Source organism: Metarhizium brunneum, chromosome 5 (assembly GCF_013426205.1).
Source record: "Metarhizium brunneum chromosome 5, complete sequence".
Taxonomy (NCBI): Eukaryota; Fungi; Ascomycota; class Sordariomycetes; order Hypocreales; family Clavicipitaceae; genus Metarhizium; species Metarhizium brunneum.
The window spans coordinates 455,888-475,145 of NC_089426.1; the positions used below are offsets into that span (position 1 = coordinate 455,888).

The 19,258-nt window shown below is 49.3% G+C and overlaps 5 protein-coding genes across 5 annotated transcripts; 3 read left to right on the forward strand and 2 right to left on the reverse strand.

Annotated features, from left to right (window-relative positions):
• Positions 1–798: 798 nt before the first annotated feature.
• Positions 799–1,213, forward strand: G6M90_00g082170 (uncharacterized protein; the record flags this gene model as incomplete). The annotated part of the gene is made up of 2 exons (XM_014687962.2): positions 799–1,025; positions 1,081–1,213. 2 exons carry the CDS (start codon positions 799–801, stop codon positions 1,211–1,213), a joined length of 360 nt encoding a protein of 119 aa, XP_014543448.2.
• A 1,166-nt stretch (positions 1,214–2,379) lies between these two features.
• G6M90_00g082180 (uncharacterized protein) lies at positions 2,380–2,909 on the reverse strand (the record flags this gene model as incomplete). Its single annotated transcript, XM_066131194.1, has 2 exons — positions 2,380–2,669; positions 2,744–2,909. 2 exons carry the CDS (start codon positions 2,907–2,909, stop codon positions 2,380–2,382), a joined length of 456 nt encoding a protein of 151 aa, XP_065987487.1.
• Positions 2,910–3,376: 467 nt separating this feature from the next.
• On the forward strand, positions 3,377–4,561 carry G6M90_00g082190 (uncharacterized protein; the record flags this gene model as incomplete). The annotated part of the gene is made up of 3 exons (XM_066131195.1): positions 3,377–3,694; positions 3,867–4,123; positions 4,204–4,561. 3 exons carry the CDS (start codon positions 3,377–3,379, stop codon positions 4,559–4,561), a joined length of 933 nt encoding a protein of 310 aa, XP_065987457.1.
• Positions 4,562–10,809: 6,248 nt separating this feature from the next.
• On the forward strand, positions 10,810–12,706 carry Padi2 (Protein-arginine deiminase type-2; the record flags this gene model as incomplete). Its single annotated transcript, XM_014687964.2, has 2 exons — positions 10,810–10,849; positions 10,908–12,706. The coding sequence occupies 2 exons, from the start codon at positions 10,810–10,812 to the stop codon at positions 12,704–12,706; spliced, it is 1,839 nt and encodes a 612-aa protein (XP_014543450.2).
• Positions 12,707–14,865: 2,159 nt separating this feature from the next.
• Positions 14,866–18,646, reverse strand: mak2 (Peroxide stress-activated histidine kinase mak2; the record flags this gene model as incomplete). Its single annotated transcript, XM_014687965.1, has 4 exons — positions 14,866–15,556; positions 15,614–17,690; positions 17,757–18,526; positions 18,597–18,646. 4 exons carry the CDS (start codon positions 18,644–18,646, stop codon positions 14,866–14,868), a joined length of 3,588 nt encoding a protein of 1,195 aa, XP_014543451.1.
• Between the last annotated feature and the right edge of the window lie 612 nt (positions 18,647–19,258).

Here is a 19,258-nt window from a genome sequence, read left to right on the forward strand (position 1 = left end):
CTTCGTCCTGTCCAGCAGGCTCGACAGGGCTTGACACTGCCTCATTATACTCTTCGAGCGGACCGCCGTTTCCCCGGACCACCCAGCTAGGATCCACATATTGGATAGATCGGTTTTCGTGATGATGATGTAGTTGATCAGATCCAGATGGCTCCGCTGGAGTTTGAACGGAAATTAGAGGCCGACCCGGTTAAAAAGGACAATGGGATAAAAGAAGCCTGCAGGAGAGTGTCAACGGAGCAGAGAAGACAAGTACGATGGCTGCGCGAAATGCAAAGTCGTCGGGGGGCAACGAATGTACGGTAAGCGGAAACCTGTAAGAACTGTGTGCGGTGAGACCGACAGGGCCGCCCGTGAGAGAAGGAAGAAAGGACCAGATGATGGGCGCGGATTCTTGACTGCTTTATATTTATACTTTTCCGGGGCGAGCTTCGCATTGGCTCCCACCCCTCAGCGGTATGCCACAAAATCTGCGAGGCGTCCATGGCTGCAAACCGACTCATCGAGCCAATCATCTCTAACTGGCTTCATTGGGGCTTTTATCAGGTTATTATGGCAGATGGGTATAAAGAGACAACATTGGGAGACTTGAATTTCTCGAGATCGGTATCCTCAGTCTCCAATCAGCGTCCTGTGTAAATGCCAACTCTTACACGTATAATTCCAAGTCCCCTGATATAAAATCGTTGCACTCACATCCAACAGCTACCAAGAATGTCGTTGGTAATATTTTGCTGCAATTCAATCAGTCCTTACCGCCCCCAATATCTTTCTCACCAGGGCATGTTTACTTCTTTCATGTCGTGGGCTGCCTTCCCGAGGCAATCCGCACGGGACTCGACGGGTGAAACAAAGACCGACCTCGTCCACCTCGCGCCCCCGTTTGCCGTTCAGCTCGTCAGGCAGAAAAACTATGGTCCGCTTGAATCCAAAAAGTATTTCATCCCAGTCCAGGGCACTACTGGCGACTTTGTCGAGGTGGTCGAGGATGACTTGATTCAAGCCAATTTCCAGAAACTCAACACGTAGGCATGCCCACAAGCGCAATTCTTTGTCTGAATTCTAAATAATGGGATCAAGGTACAAGAACTACAAGTGCGAGGTTCACGACAAATTCTACGAGGTCAACATTTATCAGAAGGACCCGGTGAATAAGCATCACTGGCGGGCGACGTTGGCGAGACCGGCTCGTGATATTGACCTAGGCCAATGAGGTGAACATCCCCAAGTAGGACCTGGCACTGTATCGGGTCATTGGATTATCGCAGCCGTAACAATCTTGCACTCGCAAAGGAGTTGAGGAGAATACGGAGCCCTAATACTGAGCGCCCTCGCTGGAAAAACAAATTGTTGGGGTCTGATTACTTTTGATCATGTAAACTACAGGGCCTGATTATTAACGCTAGTCGAGCGGCAATAACGACACCTATTATACATTATATGTGCAATTTGTTTGTTTCCCTAGCTGGGAGAGCAAGAATGATACAGTCGCGTGCTCTATGCATGTCTCCAGCTTGCTTCCTCCTTCTTCACCCTCAGCCTTAGATAGATGATCTGATAATAACCTGCATGTACCAGATGATGGTTGTGTATTCAGCTGTCGTGCAATGATTTCGTTGGGCTGATCTCCTGCGACAAGGGCTCGAAGAGGGCTTGGAGCAATAGCTCAATTCAGCTAATAACAGTCTTTGGTGTATTATAAGTTTTATAGTAAACTTATATAAAAGTTTTAGCGGTCCTTATAACTATTAATAGTAAAAGTCTAAATAAGCTATTTAGTTTATTTTATTATTAACTAAATTATTATAGTTTTTATATATAACTTCTTAGAGCTTTTAGGGTTTCTGCTACACTAAGGAACTTTATATATATATTAATAGCCTAACTCTTATTACTCCGACCTTACCTTACTATAATTAACCTATTACATTGCTTACTTTATCTAGTATTCACGATAAATCTGGGGGCGTCTGGGCTGTTGCATTTTCGCCAGATAGCAAGCTAGTCGCGTCCGTAACTCGGAGGATCCCAGGAGAGATTAGGCTTTGGGATGTTGGTACGGGAACATTGCACTGTGTTCCTTTGGGCTACTCGGATGCGGTTTAGAGGGCTATATTCTCGCCAGACAGCAAGCTGGTAGCATCTGCATCTAACGATAAGACAGCTAGGCTCTGGGACTGCACTAAGAAAACAGGCAGAAATATCTCTTGGATTACTTTAGATAGAAAGTCTTGTTGCCCCTCAGTCGCACAAGGCACTCGCCGCGTTCGCCGATTCATTACTATAAGTGCCTCCCACGTGTAATTTTCCACCAGCCGCTGGGCTAGATTCCTAGTGTCACGGTATAAGACTTAATTGTCAACCAAAGGCCTCTGACTTCTAGGGAAATAAGGAAGTGAAAATCTTAGCCGTGATGAGGCTCGCATACCCTCCCACGATTAAAGCGTCGAGCATCCTGTCTATTCCAGCAATGCGGCCGATGAAGACGGCTACGGCAATTGCTATCAGGCCACAGTTGGCCCAGTATCTCTGTCCCTGCATGATATTGACCAGTCCTACTGCGCAGTAAACAATAACGCAGAGGGCGTATATAATAGTTGTTTGCGCGCTGGACGCACGTACGCTGATATCTGCACCCCCACGATTTACCTCTCCTGGCTGCTTTATAGCTGTAGATGGCACAAGTCAGCGTCAAGTATTGTGAATATTCACTTCACCCTTGTTTCTTAGCCTGCGAGCTTACCTGGATTACGGAGGAAAATCATGATTGCGGTCGCGAACCCAGCGCAGATAACACCAACAGAGGCAAGGCCTTGTCTGTTTAACAGCGAGCCGGCTGCCGGCTGATTGCGCTCCTTGTCTATCCAGACATGACGGTCGGCATGAGCTGGGACTTCTGGTCCGTCCATGGTTGAGTTGCGGTCTTTGGGGATTTCTTGGACGCTCGTGAGAAGAGGCGAGGTTTTCTCCTAGTGGCCGTTCTACTAGCGCAGTCTCCTCTAGGGACAATGTACCTGGGGAAGATGGCGAGATTCCTCCGTGGTAACTCCAACAACTTGGGAAAACTTGACGTAACGAAACGCATTGTCGACGAATGAGATTGGTGTAAAGGAGTCACGCGGGGCTAACTGGTTGACATGCGGCTAGGCAAGCTTGTGGGGCAACCCCACAGAAAGCGAAGTACCGGCTGGGGTAGGGTATTCACGGCCTGCAAGCAGTGCTGTCCAAGATAGCATATTCGGAATCGCTTTTATACTCGACCGATCAAAACGCCCTGCGTTCTTGTCCCTGGCAAGTATAGCCAATTCTGTCAAACAGAGCAGACCAACTCATTCTGTACATACCCGCAGGCAACTTGACATTCACACTGCCCGCAATGGCTCCAGACATGGGCGCCTACTGTCCCTCGATCGTCCTCGCGATTCAAAGCCTTGTCGAGCGGATGTCTGAGGAATGGACCGCTGCCCTGCGCGGGTCGGGCAATTCCAACTCTCGGACCGGCTTCCTAGCCTACTCGATCGACGACTCTGTCGACTTGGAAACGGCCAATCCCACTGTCAAACCTGACGTCCGCCTACCGAGTAGTTGGTTCATCTTCCAGACTGACCTGTACGCTCGTGGCGCTCATGGCTCGCACGGCGACGAGGTCACGTACGATTTCCTCTGGCGTCACGAGCGCACGTCTGGCCTGACGGTAAGTCCAAAAGTGTTGAAGACTGGAACATGACAGTACAGTTGATAGAATCTGTGGGATTAAGCTAAAACAACATTGAAGAATAAAAAGAAATAAGCACAGACAAAAAAAGGGGAATCACGGTGGGGCACATCATAGTTTCGCGATGCTGACAGGGGTATATCTACTTTAGGAGCCTTGGGACCAAAGCTGTTCCATGCACCTCGATGCAGCCATGGTCTCTCGTTTACCGATTGGGTCCAGGTATCGACGCTGGGCGGCAATGTGGCTGTTGTGTCTCGGTGCTGCAGACATCTGTTTTGGCCCTGCAGCCGCAAAAGCTTTGGACCCCAAGAAGCTCATCACAGCCGCGTGCGCCGTTATATCTGCGGGGTCGGAGCTGTGTCTGGTCAACTTTCAACTCGACGATCCGCCGACCGTGTCAGCATCGTGTGTGATGAGGTGACTACTTTAACTTGCCCCGCCCGCCATGCAGCAGCAATGGCTAACTTTTTTTTCTTTTCAAATAGCCTCCGCATATGTTGCTCGCTCTGTCTGCTATCTTATTTATGCTTCTTCTTCCTCTTTTTTACTCGCAACAGCTGGGAAAGAGGCAAGTTGATCTCGGGAGTTATTTCTCTCTTTATTCTGACCGGACCCTTCATGTCCGACTTCCCCATCCATTGGATGGATCTCCTCAACCTCCGGTGCCTGGTTGCGTCGGTCGCTTGTGGAATTGGACACCACGAGGCCGTCCTTCAGGGCATCCGGATGGGGCTCGAACAGCCCGATTTAGAGAGGGGCAAGCAGGGCGATTGCGACAATGACGACCCGACGCTGTCTGAACAGGCCGCCCCTGTGGATGGGGCTCGGCCACCGGCTGGCTGACGACATGGACGAGGAGGACAGAAGGGTGAGGGAATAGAGTAGATCTGGAGCCCTTGCCACTACAAATGGGCGGCGACGCCCACATACCCGGGTTGACAAGGAGTTTGGTGAAAGGTTTATTAGAGATGGCTTTGGCGTTGCCGGAATGTCGTATGTTTGGCTGCTTGTTTTGTCTGTGCAATTTCAAGAGTGACCAGCAAATTGTTTCTTCAAGGCCACTACGCTGCCGTACTATATTCTTTGAATTACAATAGATGATTGATCTTTTTGTACAGCCTCGTCTGAGCATTGCATCGGGTAGAAACTGCCATTGACCCTTTGATTCACCTCGCCTTCGCCAAGGCCAAGGCTTGGCTTGTATCTCCATTCTCAACAGAAAGGTGGCCCATTTCGCCGATACATTGTTGCCGCTAGACCGCAGAGAGATTAGAAATTATTTGCCGCCGGTTATTTATAGCAAATTTCGCGACGAAATTTCACTATGAGATGCTATGAGAAGATAAATTACTATATTATGTGTCCTTAGGCCCGATTTACTTTATGTCTTGCGCCCTTAATCCCGATATTAAATAAGCCTGCCCGACAATAAGCAACCCTATCCTAGACTACCGCGGTGTGCTTGACCTTGATCCTGAGCACTTCTAGAAGCAAGTCCTCTTTATACTACTAAGTATCTTACTGCTAAACTTTAAGATTTAGGCTTATTTTAACGTTATTTAGAATTAAAAGAGATGGACATAATGGGACAAGTTTTGTCGCTCCCGCAGCTGAGTGGAGCGATGACTGACTTGGAAGAAGCATTTAATATAGGTGAACTAGATACAGCCGTCAAGAAGTGGGCAACAGTGATATTAATAGAAGATAGCAGCACAGGGACCCATGAAACTAATAGGTTATAATAACCCAACTACTTTCCCTCCTTACGCTTAAGTATATAACTTTTTCTTATGCTCTGTCTAGTTTACCCCTAGTTCAGCAATTCCTAAACTTCCGCACTAAAATCAGCTACTAAGAAGCTGCTACTCCAGCTTCTGAATCTGCTCTCACGTTAAGACATTTAAACTCCTCACAAACCACTATATCATGTCAAGCTTTCGTTCCTCAAGGCTCCTCTGGGCAGGCCGCCCACGGTTTGGTCTCCTGTTGGACCAATCAGAACCTCTAAAACTTATCCGCACTAAACCCTTATTATTCGGGAAAACTTAAGAACTGATGTATTCACAGCTTTCGGCTAAATAATAATTCTCATAACGGAATAATATTATATGAAAACAGTAGAACAGTTTGATTGAGTCTACCTAGCCAGCTAATAAGATCATTTTTATAAATAGTAAGAGACTTCGCACAAGCCGGCCCGTCAGGTAAGCCACTCTATAGTTGTAAACGCACTTAGGACTGAATGAAGAAGGCCTTGTATTTTGAGTGTCATCTGAATATAGCCTCATTCAAGTCTAGCTTGCGCCCGCGTGAAATGGGTACTTAACGCTGGGGATGTTAGCTGCTGTACCACGCTTGATAAGGTGATAACACTTACCCCTAGTCTAGAAAGCAAGTCAAAGTCACTGGAATCGATTCTTATCCCAGTTCCAAGATGATTTTATTATTGCCGCTTGGTTCAAACGGATTAAAAAAAATAATCGTCATCAAAAGGAAGGAGAGCGCTTGGACTAAGAGTATCACCGCCAGGAAAGTTGGGACGCAAGAGATTGCTTGGACTAAGAGTATCATCGCCAGAAAAGTTGGGAAGCAAGAGATTGTTCGTATCAGGACCATTCGACACAATGGGAGCAGGACCGTCGAACTGATGATTGCGAACCTCGAGCGGCGCAGCCGCAACCAGACGAACGAATAAAATGGCTAGGGTAACTGTGAGCTTCATTTTAAAGTGGAGGCTTGATAATAAGATCTTGGTAAGTAGAGAGTAGTAGAAGAAGTTGATAGTAGTGGGATGCAAATATGTATTTCTATCTAAGGCTGTCCTTGGCTTTATATAACTACCTTTTTTTCAAAGAGACTTCGATTCTAGAATTTTGCAGAAACTTGAGGATTACGTATCAAGGCAGAGCCATTACTCAATCTCGAAACATTTATTAATTAATAAGAAACTGCTATGTAGGCGGAGCTCCCGAATTTTATGCGCAACCCCTGGGAATACCTTGTTGCTGTGGTGATAAACTCCCGATATATTCGGCCGCGTTGCATAGTAAGTGAGCGGGAAGCTCCTCATGCCAACAGCATTTGTCGAGACATTAGTGCGGCAGTAGATACTATTCCTGACGTATATAGTACACTAAGCTGACTCGTTACGAGACCAGTTGACTTCGAATATTACCAGTACGGTTCGCAGTCCCAACCGCACGAACACTGCGAGAAAGTGGATCGATGTGTTTCAATAATGCAATAGTTCTTGGCATTGGGAGCGTTACCAGCGTGTGGCGTGGAACTGAAACCGTAAATCCCGGGATTAGTTGCCTAGGAACCTTTTGAACCCTGGAGAATACACGCTGCCGAAAATGCGCCGTCATCTTCGGTGCCGACAGCGGCGTAGCAATTACTAGGCAATCCGTTTTAAGTCCCTGCCGAAAACCTATTCGGAATCGACTCAGGTTATCCGAACGTAATATATGTGAAGGTATCAGGGGCACGAACAAGGTCAAGTGCGACTTGAATACAGCGATTATTTACACGGAGAGTAAGAGATTTGTTTGGAAGCTTTGGAAGCTCTGGCCAAGATACCTGTTAAAAGCGTACACTACAAGTCGAGGGGAAAACGAATCGCCAACTCATTCACCACCAAGCTTCCACTCGATATATATCTACCCTATACACTCTATCACACTCATTGCGGTCAGTTAATGCGGTCAATCGGACAAGTTGCCGCCTTGACTATGACCCACTCGACGAGAAACAACGGCTCGGAACCGGAACAGGAACAAAGGTCGGAAAACGTTGCCACCGCCGAAGTGGCAACGGAAACCAGGGAAAGCCGCACCGTGTAAAAGCAAAATAGTCAAGTTGAGTTGAACATAATTTACACTTTGTGCGAGGAAAAGCCACACGTAATAAGGAACGGTAAACAATAAATAACAATATAAACACAGCAGCCACAAGACCAAAGAGGTTGAGGTTCTGAAAGCTTTAAAAAGCTAGTTGTATAATTGTATGGACCGTGACGAGGCACATGACCAGCTCCTGAGGCGACGTTACTAGTTGAGATAATGCAGTAATATTACTCTTCCAGCAAGCTAGACCAGCTCATGCCAAGATGGAAAACTTGTTCCCATCTTTGGGCTATTACTGGTGAACTGAAAGGCTTGGCCCTGCAGTTTTTCTGGGCGAACCTAGTATACGCTTTACTGGCCTGTTTATATAGCCTGTACTAGAATTATTATACGTTGTTATTTCTCAAGTATAAAAAAAAGCCTCTTCTATTATGTTTGGGACGCCTGTTGGCCTGAGTCGATTCGCATACAAACAAGTTAAGCTGGAATAGGAAGGAGGGATCAGGAGACTGGAATGTGCAACGCTCCGGCGCTTCAAAATTCTCGCTCGCTTTGCCTACCCCTTGGATAACTCGTTCGTTGACATCAGGGTCTTGTAGCTACTGTTGATCGGACTTGCTCTCCCACCGAGTCTGTCTGTTGGTAGTCGTGTGCAGCAAATTCAGTATTCATATCATTGAATAACGCTTGATTCAATTAGACTTTCAGGAATATATTAGTAGCATGGCCAACTGCTAGTTGGTTAAATGCGCAATGCGCATAAAATATGGCGCTTTTCAACCTGTTTCACAGGTAGAGAAAAATGCATACGCTTATTATGCAGTTGTAATCGAGCTGTGAGCCTAGTTTGCCACGTGCTATGTTGCTATGGCCTTGCGAAATTTCTAAGCGCAGGCGTTAACCGTTAACGAGCAAGTTTTCCATCGTAACTATTTATTACTATCTACGAGTAGATTCTCCTGCCCTTATTTATATGGACTGGAGGTAGATGTAATAGGGTATAAAGACTAGAACAACCTCTCTGGGCTATTTTACAACGCCTCGGTAACGTATTGCGCGGCCTCTTACGTAGCTCACTTTCTCGGCTTCATTACGTAAAAAGCCCTCGGTACGTCGGCCTCGGTCTCTCCTCATTTATTTTGAGCTCTGTCTTCTCTACATCCATCGATGGGGCAGTCGAGGGGCTGACTGGAGCTTTGGCGCCTTTAAAAGACGCTTTCGATGCTGTCGAATCCATTGGTGAGTTGACATCACTAGACGTCTCTGCTTCCACACTGCATCAAATTCTGCTGTTCTCCCTCGAGTCCTTCCAGGCCATTTTTGACACGATGGCAGGGCAGGGCAGGGTGGGTTTGGTCTGGTGATCTCGGTGTTTCTTGATGAAAATGAAGTTAAGCGAAAGGACCTTGAATCAGCGCTTCGAGGACGAGTGGCTCTCGAGGTAAAGGGGGGAGCCCCCCTCGCGTTCAAATTCTCCGACACGCAAGGGAAAATATTTCCATGAAAATAGTAGTGAGACCCACTGAATAAATGGCATGTTGGCGATGCGGTTCGTGTATGTATTGCTATAGCGAGACCTGATAAGGGCGTGTCTCGGCTAAATGTTTGATGCTGCTCAGCTTTCCATGCATTCGAATTACACAGCTTTACTTTACTCGATTAGTGCTAAGGCTGAGCTTGCCATGGCGGCTCTTTTTCTTCAGGTTATGTGAAAATGCTAACAGAAAGCATCACAACACCTTGCAAGGCAGGCAAAAAAGAAGGGACGCATGTTCACAAGTGCTGCTCTCATTGACTCGATAAGGTCTCAATGCCCGCCGGGAAAAGGAAACAGGCACTTTGCCAAGGTCTTACCCAAGAATATCTTATTCAGGCTTACAAATATAACAGGCTAGTTCGTGTAGATTTGGATATCTGCCCATTCCCCAGCTCTGACATGTCATGAACGCATACATCCATCTCACCGGTTGGGTCGCATCGCGTCTTCGTCCTGCGTCCTGCGTCCCGCAGCATTTACATTCCACACTCTGAATAATCTAATTCCAACCATACGGACGACTAAGACATGTCTGTCTAGTGCCTAGTGGGTAGTGGAACGGGGTGGCTGTGTAGAACTAGGATGATGCCTAGGCGCGGTGTAACCTGTTTTTTGGTCTAGTTAGCAGTGGATAAACGCTCTTCATAGCATAACTGAGCGCACCTTGGGATGAATGGTTCTATCGAGACCGATCTCCGGGCCAAAAATCTTTGGCGGTACGTCCCGCCCGAGGATGGAACCCAGGGACTACATGTTGCAACGAATCGGATGCTAGAGGCTCGGATCATGGCTCTTGGTCCTACGGGAATCTGATCATAATATGGTATGAGCTATTAAATAGCTTCCAAAGAGGGTTAGACGATATTGTGGCTGTCAGTCGGTGGTACTGGCGGACGACGTTTCAGGTATACTTGGCCCCTGCTGTTTACTATATTAAGACGAAAAATGGGCAAGACAGGTAAAGTGGCTAGTCCACTTAGTTGCCAACGGGTATACCTGTATCTAGAAGATCGACTACAGTGACGCTGATGTGGCTGTGTGTCCAGTTGCAAAAATACGGTTTTCAGTCTCAAGTGTCAACGTAAAGATACACTGCTTCGTATTCTCAACCAAACATTCAATTTTTAGCTCAGGACGTATCAGAGGGACAAATAACCTGAATTGTGTCAAATTTATTAACTTTCATGTGCAAGACTTGTCAATGACTTGTAAGATAGAGTGGATCAGAGATTTGGGCCATCTATATGGCATGTACAATCAATTGGCACGGCATGGCAAGGGAGCCAGCTCCTCCCTCTTCGCATATGCGCAGGACTTATATTATCATAAGATTGCAGGGCTATGTGTATCACGCCATATCACCGTAGTAATGAAAAGTTTTTGTAATATGAAATGCAAGGTGGGATTGCCACGACCCAAGAGACCAAACGACGCAAACGGCGGGATATTGGGCACGGGCATCTATTGCTACATCATTTTGCCTGGCTCGGCGGATGAACCCGATATCCTTTGTGTTGGTGGTGAGACTGAATTTCAAATATATAAAGCGTACATGTTGCCCGGTTCTATGATAGCTTTACCAGACATCCCATTATAACATTATCTTGTCTGGATCAAGGACAACATAGACAACACACAGAAAGCCTCAAGTCATCTTGATCCCCTTGTTCATCAGCGGGCAACGTGCTTGCACCGCCGAAAAAAACGCAATGCCTCGCATCAGTACAGCCACGGCGATCTTGTCTCTGGGTAGAAATGATGCATCTGAAATTATCTATGTTGTTTGTCTACGCTAATACGAGATCAGGACTTGCAAGCGTCAGCCGGGCCTTGAACCCCGTCATCCTCGCCGACACAAACCGCGACGGCAAAGTTGATGTGGAAGGCAGCACCGATCTTGCCGGAAAAGAAACTTGGACTGAGCAGACCGGCGCCCTGTTTCTGGCCAACATCGTAGATACGAACCGGCGTTGCTCTGACAAGATCATTACCAGTTTCGATTTCGGAGACGGTCCTGATCCTTCTACGCCCAACCAAGAACTAGACAAATGCCATGACGCTGCCGATAATGTGCTGCGAAACTCCAAATATCTGGCTGCCCTGAAAACTGCACCCATGGCAGATGTGAGCAGCTCGGCTACCGGGTCTATTGCCGTGCTGGGAGAAGCAGCCGCCGAAAAGGTCCGCGTTTTCCACAAGTCGGGCAGTGACTGGTTATACGTGGCCGCCAACTACACCTTCGCCGCCGACGAAATCAAGAAGGGCCTGGAACTTGGCATTGACGCCCGCGACGTTCGCCGCCCGGGTGTCTGGGACGGCAGAGCTACTGTACAGTTCAGCGTCAGTGACGGTGCCGAGACGGTCAAGGACGCGGTGGCTCTCCGGGTTGCTCCCGTCTTGACGCACCACCATCTGCAACAGGCCAGGGAGATCATTACCATGAGGCCCACGGAGAAGGGCCTAGGAGCCAGGTTTGCCAAGGAGCTGCAGGACCACATAACAAAGGCCGGTATCCAGAAACCACTACGGCTGGTTGGGGCGGACCAGTTTCCCCAGGACCATTTCGAAGCTGGATATACCAGTATTCCCGGGCCAGATGGACCTGTCACGCTGGGAGTTATGATCCGGTCCGCCATCAATAACACCGAGGGAAGAATCGCCTTCTCCGATATGCGATCCGACTCCGTTGGAGCAGTCCAGTTCCTCCAAATCGACAACCATGACAGCGACGTAGATCACACGGGCAATCTGGAGACTATTCCTCCCCATTCGCACAACGGCAAGTCGTATCCAGCTGGACGTGTAATCATGGGGTCGCGAGGCGGGCAAAAGGCCAACATCATCAAGTTCCTCGAGGCCCAAGAGATGCAGAAGCCCGTTGACATTGACACAACTTGGCTGTACATCGGCCACACAGACGAGTTTATGCAGTTCGTCCCCGCCGACAACAAGCGCGGCTGGGCCATGATGGTGGACGACCCCCTCGCCGGCCTTGATCTCCTCGTAAAGGCCCAAAAGGCAGGCCATGGCAATGTCCGGGCCTTGTCGAGGCCGAGCTTCCCTACCGACAGCGCCGATAGCCGGAAACCAGATGATGTCAGTCTTCCAGCTATGACGATCGACGCCGTGCTCAGCCGGGCCAACTTTTCCCGGGCCCAGGAGTACGCCGCGTGGAACATTGAGCGAAACATCAACATTGTAAAACAAGAGGTTGGACTCGACGATGGCGAAATCTTTCGCGTGCCGGCGCTGTACTACAACGAAGCCATGGCCGGCCCAAGACCGTACCAGCCCAAAAAGTACCTGCCGGAGCCGGGCCAGGAGGAGGAACACATCAAGGACCGCGACCACGCGTTCCAGGTATATGCATTCTACCCCGGCGCCGTCAATGGCATAGTCCTTGGAAAGGGCAAGTACTTGTCCGCCAACGTATGGGGGCCCGTCATTGACGGCAAGGACATTCTCAAAGAGGCTGTCAATGCGGCGTATGCCAAGGCCAACATGACGGTGGACTATATCGACGACTGGTTTTCGCACCACGAAGGTGTTGGCGAGATACACTGCGGCTCAAACGCCATTCGCGATACTGATTTTCCCTGGTGGTAACGTGCAAATCAGGTCCAACTAGCACCGGGGACTATATGTCCCATCCATAGCTTCCGTCATGACGACAGTGTCACTCATCTAAGACGGCTGGAAAGGTTTCTTTCTACAGTACATATTTACTTTAGGCGAGTCAGAGGCCGCTGCCTCTCAATACAAGTGATGTCTTGGCTCAACCGCCGTCTTTGCACAACTCTTTCCCATGCCGTACTCCGGACTTCCGCAGAGGGAAACTCGGCCTCGCGTGGGATCTCAAAGAACCCCTTACAGCGGTAGAAACAACCCCATCCACCCCATGTAAACTTCAAGTTCTGCCGTAATTATTGGTGCCTTTCTGGTCTCATCGTCTCCAATGCAGCGGGTCTCAACGGGCTGTGCAAACGGACCACACCGAGTCTAAAGGAGGCGCAGCATTATTACGATTGCCTCTGGAAACATATGACTTATGAGGAGGAGCCCATCCGTCCCATTTTCGCGGGTACCAGCTAAATATAGCATAACTCAGGAACCCCTTAAGAAAGGGAAAGGAGGCCCGTCATGACTCGTATCGGTATCTCGTCTTCTGCGCCCCTGTGGTCCTGTAAGTGGAAATTGGGAACCTCGAGGCTAAAGACAACACCAGACGCGTATCAAATAACTTGACTGCACTCGACATGTGGTGCCTTTTGTCCGCGGCATGATTTGGCAGGCACGTACCGTCACTTCGACCTGACGAGAGCTCGCAGGGGACCGAGACCTAGTTGAGGCTTTTGGCTTCAAGACTCGCCTGCTCATCACTGCTGTGTATAAATAACGGCCATATGCCCTCGGAGACATGAGAAGGCCAATGGCTAGTCGCTAAATACGGATATAGTTCCAAGCCCTTGTCAAGGGAGACAAAGACTAGGATCTCAGTGTTGAATAGAACGTATTCTAGAGGCATATTCAAGACGCTTCCCACCAGCCTCCTTGTGGCCAATAGCACCGAAACGCCCCTGTTTACCTTGTCCAATGCCTGGTGGAAATTACCAAAGGCGTAGACGAGTGCCACGCCGTGATGTGTAATGCCCTGCTCGGGGCCCGGAAAGGGATTGTGAAACTAGACACAGTGACATGGAACACCCAGGCAGTTCCGGTCCTGGCTAGAGAGTAGAGCTTGCTTCCTGCGATGAGTTTTGAAGAATTTACCTGCATGACATACTTCATATATCATAGTAGTATTAAAATTAACCCGGGTGAGCGCCTCGAAAAACGCTTCATCAGATGATGTGGGCAGGATATTATATGCTTGAAGAGCGTTTTTAGCTGCAGACTTCGAGGTATGGCTCGATGTGAAAAGGATCGTGAAATTTGGCATAAACCACATGCAGCTGGCCAAACGAATAGAGCTAATAATCACGTCGGCGGTCGTGCCGAGCGGGATTCGTTTTTTGTCGTCTGTCGCCTCGACTTGATTGTCTCTCTTGTCATCGCCAGGGTGGATGGAAACCTCACAGCACATATCTTGTCTCATGCTGAATACGGTAATGTAAAACGCATCATAGTACTGGGCCAACATACCCCATGGTGGATTCGTGGCAGCGCCATGCGCGAGGCCTCGGCCATGGATCCAGATGAGCACCGGCAACTTGGTCGTCTCGGCGTCGATGTCGTGCTTTGCGAGACTACAACCAAACTGGTTGGATAATTGCTTGTCCGACTACTGCAAGTAGCTCACCTCTGCGGAGAAAACCCCCGGCGACCAGGTATAGTTGTTTACAACGGCAGACCCTTGATATCGCATACCTGCCTTGGCTAACAAGGTAGCCAGAGGACCAAGTGTTTTAGTTGACACTAGCAATTTAACTAGAAATAAACAGTATTCTCTATGCCTGCCTCGCTGACACGCTATATTGAAATCAATGCATCGCCAAGCCAATGCAAGCCGTCCTGTTAGCCAACAAGGGCATACAAGTGCAATCAAGACCACGACGCACGAAGCATTCCGCCAGCAAGCACGACTTCAGAACAAGGTTATATGGCCGGAGCATCAGGAAGCGAGCAGAACCTCGAAAGCAAATCTAATGCAACATCATTTAAACCCATCCTCGTAGCAGTTGAACTCCGCCCTTGCCCTACCAAAAACCAACGCAACGCAACGCATATGCAATGCTCGCCCAAATACCGCAAGCCCCATCTCATGCTCAATTCTGTATTGACCCGAATCTCGCCGACAAAATCTGACTCAATTCAGCTAATTTGACTGGCTTGGTCAAAAACAAATCGATCCCGCTTGTAAATGCCTCCTGCTGCGCATCCGCACTCGCCAACCCCGTCAGCGCAAAGATTGTACACCGATGCAAGCCCTTTTCCATCTCCGTGCTTCGTATATGCCGCGTTGCTTCGAAGCCATCCATCACCGGCATGGAAATGTCCATGAAAACACACTTATAGAGACCGTTTCCTTCGCGGAATAAGTCGACGGCTTGTTGGCCGTTTGTGGCGGTGCGGTAGGGTAGTCGAAGTTTCTTCATGTAGGTGATGAGGATTTTGAGGTTGATGGGGTTGTCGTCGACGAGTAGGAAACTTGTGCCTGGTTGGTTGGAGTCGATGTCGGATGTGGTTGAGTCGGGGTATATGGCTGCGAGGGGGGTGGATCGACGTACTCGTTCAGGCAGCGAGATGTCATGAAACGAGTTTGGGATAACCGACTCGGGTATTCCGTCAGCGTGGTACGAGTTTGTTTCCGGCACGGTGACCGTTGCGTTGGTTGGGCGAGGGCCGTCTTCGTCTTCGGGGGTTTGAGCCGCCGACAAGGGGTTGAGAGTTGCTTGGTAAGTTGTCCATCGCTTGAATGTCAGTGATAGGACTTTGGCCAGTTTTCGAGGACCAACACTAAACATCATGTCAGCACTTTGTAATCGTCTTTTTTTGGAGTAGGCTGAGGCTTACGGCTGGGCGCTAAACTCCCACAATTGGTCGTTGGGTCTGCGCTTGAATATTTTGTTCTCTGCCAGGTCGCGAGCGGACACCGCGTTCTTGCAAATGACCACTGCGGGAGGTGAAGAGGCGTTTCGCTGGGTGTGGATATGAGAATTCAGGTGCAAATACGTCTCGTCGCATAGCAACAAATCCGGTATAAAAGTATTGCTTTGAGATGGATCTACCACCTGCATTTGCAGCCAATCTCGGCATATATTCGCAATTCCCTCGCGTTCAACAACATTCGTTCCAAACACACCGTCGTCACTATCAACGGATGGCGTATCACGGAAGCCCAAAAGAAGCACTCGTAAGCCCTTCAAATCGTTCTTTTGAGACTCAAATTCGTGACCGGGATTCCGCAGCCTTGGAGTTGCGGTTTCTGGCACCACGGGAGAAAGTGGTATTGTGACGGATACACTGGTTCCTTTGTCAACCACGCTCTGTATTGAGATGGACCCCTTGAGTGCCGTCACAATTCTTTCCACAAAACTGAGGCCGAGGCCCATTCCTGGCTTGAGGCCGTCCTCTTGGATAAACGGAGTGAAGATGTCGTTCTCGAGATACGATTTGCCAATTCCACAGCCAGAATCTGTTACTGTTAGTCGCACATAGGTGCCCTCTTGCTCCCCAACAGCTGGTGATATCTGCGGCTGGTCCAGAGAAATCTTGACAAATCCTTTGGTCGTGAACTTGAGCGAATTGCCAACCAAATTCATAACGACCCGACGCAATGCACCTGGTTGTGAGTAAAATTCCCACGAAGCGTTGGGTTCAATGTCGACGCATATCGTAGAGATGTCAGATTCCTTTTGTGCCGCCAAGCAGTCAACTAACTCATTTGGCTGCATTGCTTCTGAGCCGGCTGGATTTCCGGTTTGTGCCACGTTTGACCCCAGCGTCCGGAGCTGAAAAATACGTCCTGCGTAGACACTTTCCACAACTTCCTCCACGATCAAGTCTACACTGACGCGTGACACTATGCTCATCATGCCTGATTCAATAGTTGCCATTTTCCCCGACCGTAATCCTCGTTCTTCTACGTCGCCATTGTCTTGCGGTACGGATGTCGGCGAGAGAAAGTTATTGACTCCGCTCCAGTCCAACAGATGGTCGACAGTGTCAAGCAGAGTACGGCTGCAAGTCTCCATAGAGTGCAGCAGGTCTCCTTGGAATGCATCCAAAGCAGTATCATGGAGTAGTTCGGCACCGAGAATGATGCCGTGGAGAGGTGAACGCAGTTCGTGAGATATGGAGCTCAACACATCCATTTTGGATTGTTCCACCACCTTGGAGTCTATCCGGAACACCTCTGCCATGATGACAGTGCCAAAAGCCAAAAGATAGCTTAGTTCTCCCTCCACGGACAAGACGCGTGACGCTTTCTTGGTGTATGCGAAACCACCAGCATACCACCGGCGTTTTTGGGGGTCCCAAAGAGGGAAAAAGGCAACGTTCCGGGCCCCAGGTAGCAAGTCTCTCACAAAATCCTCCATGTCGTATTCGGATTTCATTGATTCTGACGACTTCGCCTTTTGAAGGTCCAGATGCAATCCTAACGGTTGCCGGGGAATGTCCAAGACAGGCTGCGTTCCTTCATCAGAAATAGCTGTTGTGTCATTTGGTGTGTTGAGTTCGTTCAATGTGACGATGGTGCCTCTGGGGTACTTCTTCAAATATTCGCCCAATGCGTGTTCGGGGAGCTGCTTGTAGCATTGCTCCTGATCGTGCCCATCAATGCTGGAAGAGTATGACGTGGAGAACCCGAGAACCTTGCAGCACGAGCAGTTATTCAGAGCTCCAGCTGCATAATGCATACTGGTGGCGGATGCACGACGCTCACCATCACGACTTCCCGCGATTCCACCGACAGTAGCTCGTCCGCCAAAGGATGAAATTCCAGCATCCAAGAATAGCACGCCGTCGGCTTCGATCGATTCACGTATAATCTTTGCCGCCTTGGAGAAGATGTGCTTTGCAGATTTGGTAGAAGCATCGTTGACATGGCTCTTCTTGTCCTTACTAGCTGATGCTTGAGTTGTTGGATCTACATCCCATTAGTGCATGCCATCAGCAGCACAGGATACATCAGAGTTTCCAAATGAGCACTCACCTTCTTCTGCGTCACCAGCATTAGTATCAGCCCGATCTTCCGCTTCATCGGCACAAGGCGCAACCTGCCACCCCGAGGTCGTTGACTTGCCCTGTACGAAGCTCCCAACACCCTTCACCATCCTATCAGCCCTCCTTTGACCATCTCTAAACCTTCGCGTCTCTAAATATCCCATAATCGTTCGCGAAATGTCCTGCATGATCGGAGAAATATTGGGGTCCTCTCCCTCCCGGCCGTCCATATCCAACACGCTAAAAACACCGATATATATTCCCTTTGGAGTCCTGAGCGGAACACCAGCATAAAACTTGTAAGGTGGCCAACATGGCAAAGCGGTTACCCCCTCCATGAACGGGTGGTTTTCCAGGTCACCTATAACAGTCACAGGAAGTTCCGGATAAGGCTCCTGACCACACTTTATCCGCTCATGAGTAGCCCCCGGGGCCAAAGACGTAAGAACATGGTCGCAAATACTACTTGAGCGAGGCAGGGAGGTGCCCCAAAGCAAGAGTTGCGCCTCGAGTCCATCCCGCCCGCTAGGCTGCTGAGCAGCGCTGCTACCCGGTGAGAGCGGAGTCGTAGGCGTAGCCTCGGCGACAATATACTGATGCTGCCTATCGAAGAGCGAAACAAAGGCACGGCAAGCGTTGAGACGGTGCACGCCCAATTCTGCAAAGGCAGTCAAGGATGGGTCGGGAGTAAGTTGTGAGGGGAAGATTGGCGCCTCGTCCGGGTTGGGAAACAGTTGGTTGATCAAAGACGAGTCGTATCTATACTCAAGAGGCTGTTAGCACGCGAATTATCAGTAGCTACGTTGAAACTGCCGCATGGAAAATGTACCGAAACGTCTCGCGCTCACGGGCTTCCTCGGCTACGACGTTGGCGGCCATGGCTGCCTCCAATGACGCGACACCTCAGTCGTCAAGGCGAGGAGAGGCGAAATATCATGACAGAATTGCCTGCGGCGCACTGAGGTTTGGCCTTTGCAGCGACCGTGGTGAGAAGTTTTGCACTTAGGCGTACGGAGCTTGCGGAGGCATATGGGTGGAAAAGCTACGAACGGTCGAAAGAGATGAAATTCCAATATTCTTTTCTCAGCCTGGTGTCGTCTGCCCCACCAAATTTTGACAGTGCGACACCAGCTGGTCAAGAGAGGACATTTGACGACAAGAGGCGAGACGGGCTGGTGGACTAAGTGGAGTCAGGGTCCCTCCATCAGAGCTGACCTAGGACTAGGCCTCTAATGTGGCGGACGATGGCAGCAAGGACCTCGAGGCCTGAACCTTTCAGGATAACGCCACCGGCAGATCTAGATTGCGGTTGATGCATGGGGCATGCGAGGAAGCCCATCAGCTCATTCTCACACTTTTGAAAGAGGTCTCTCCATAACAGCCGAGTCCGCTCGTGCGATATTTACCTCCGACCCATTACTGGTGTTGCGCTTCGCGAGTTTTAATCCAAATCCTACATTCTAATTTCATAGCCTGGCCTGTTCTCTTGAA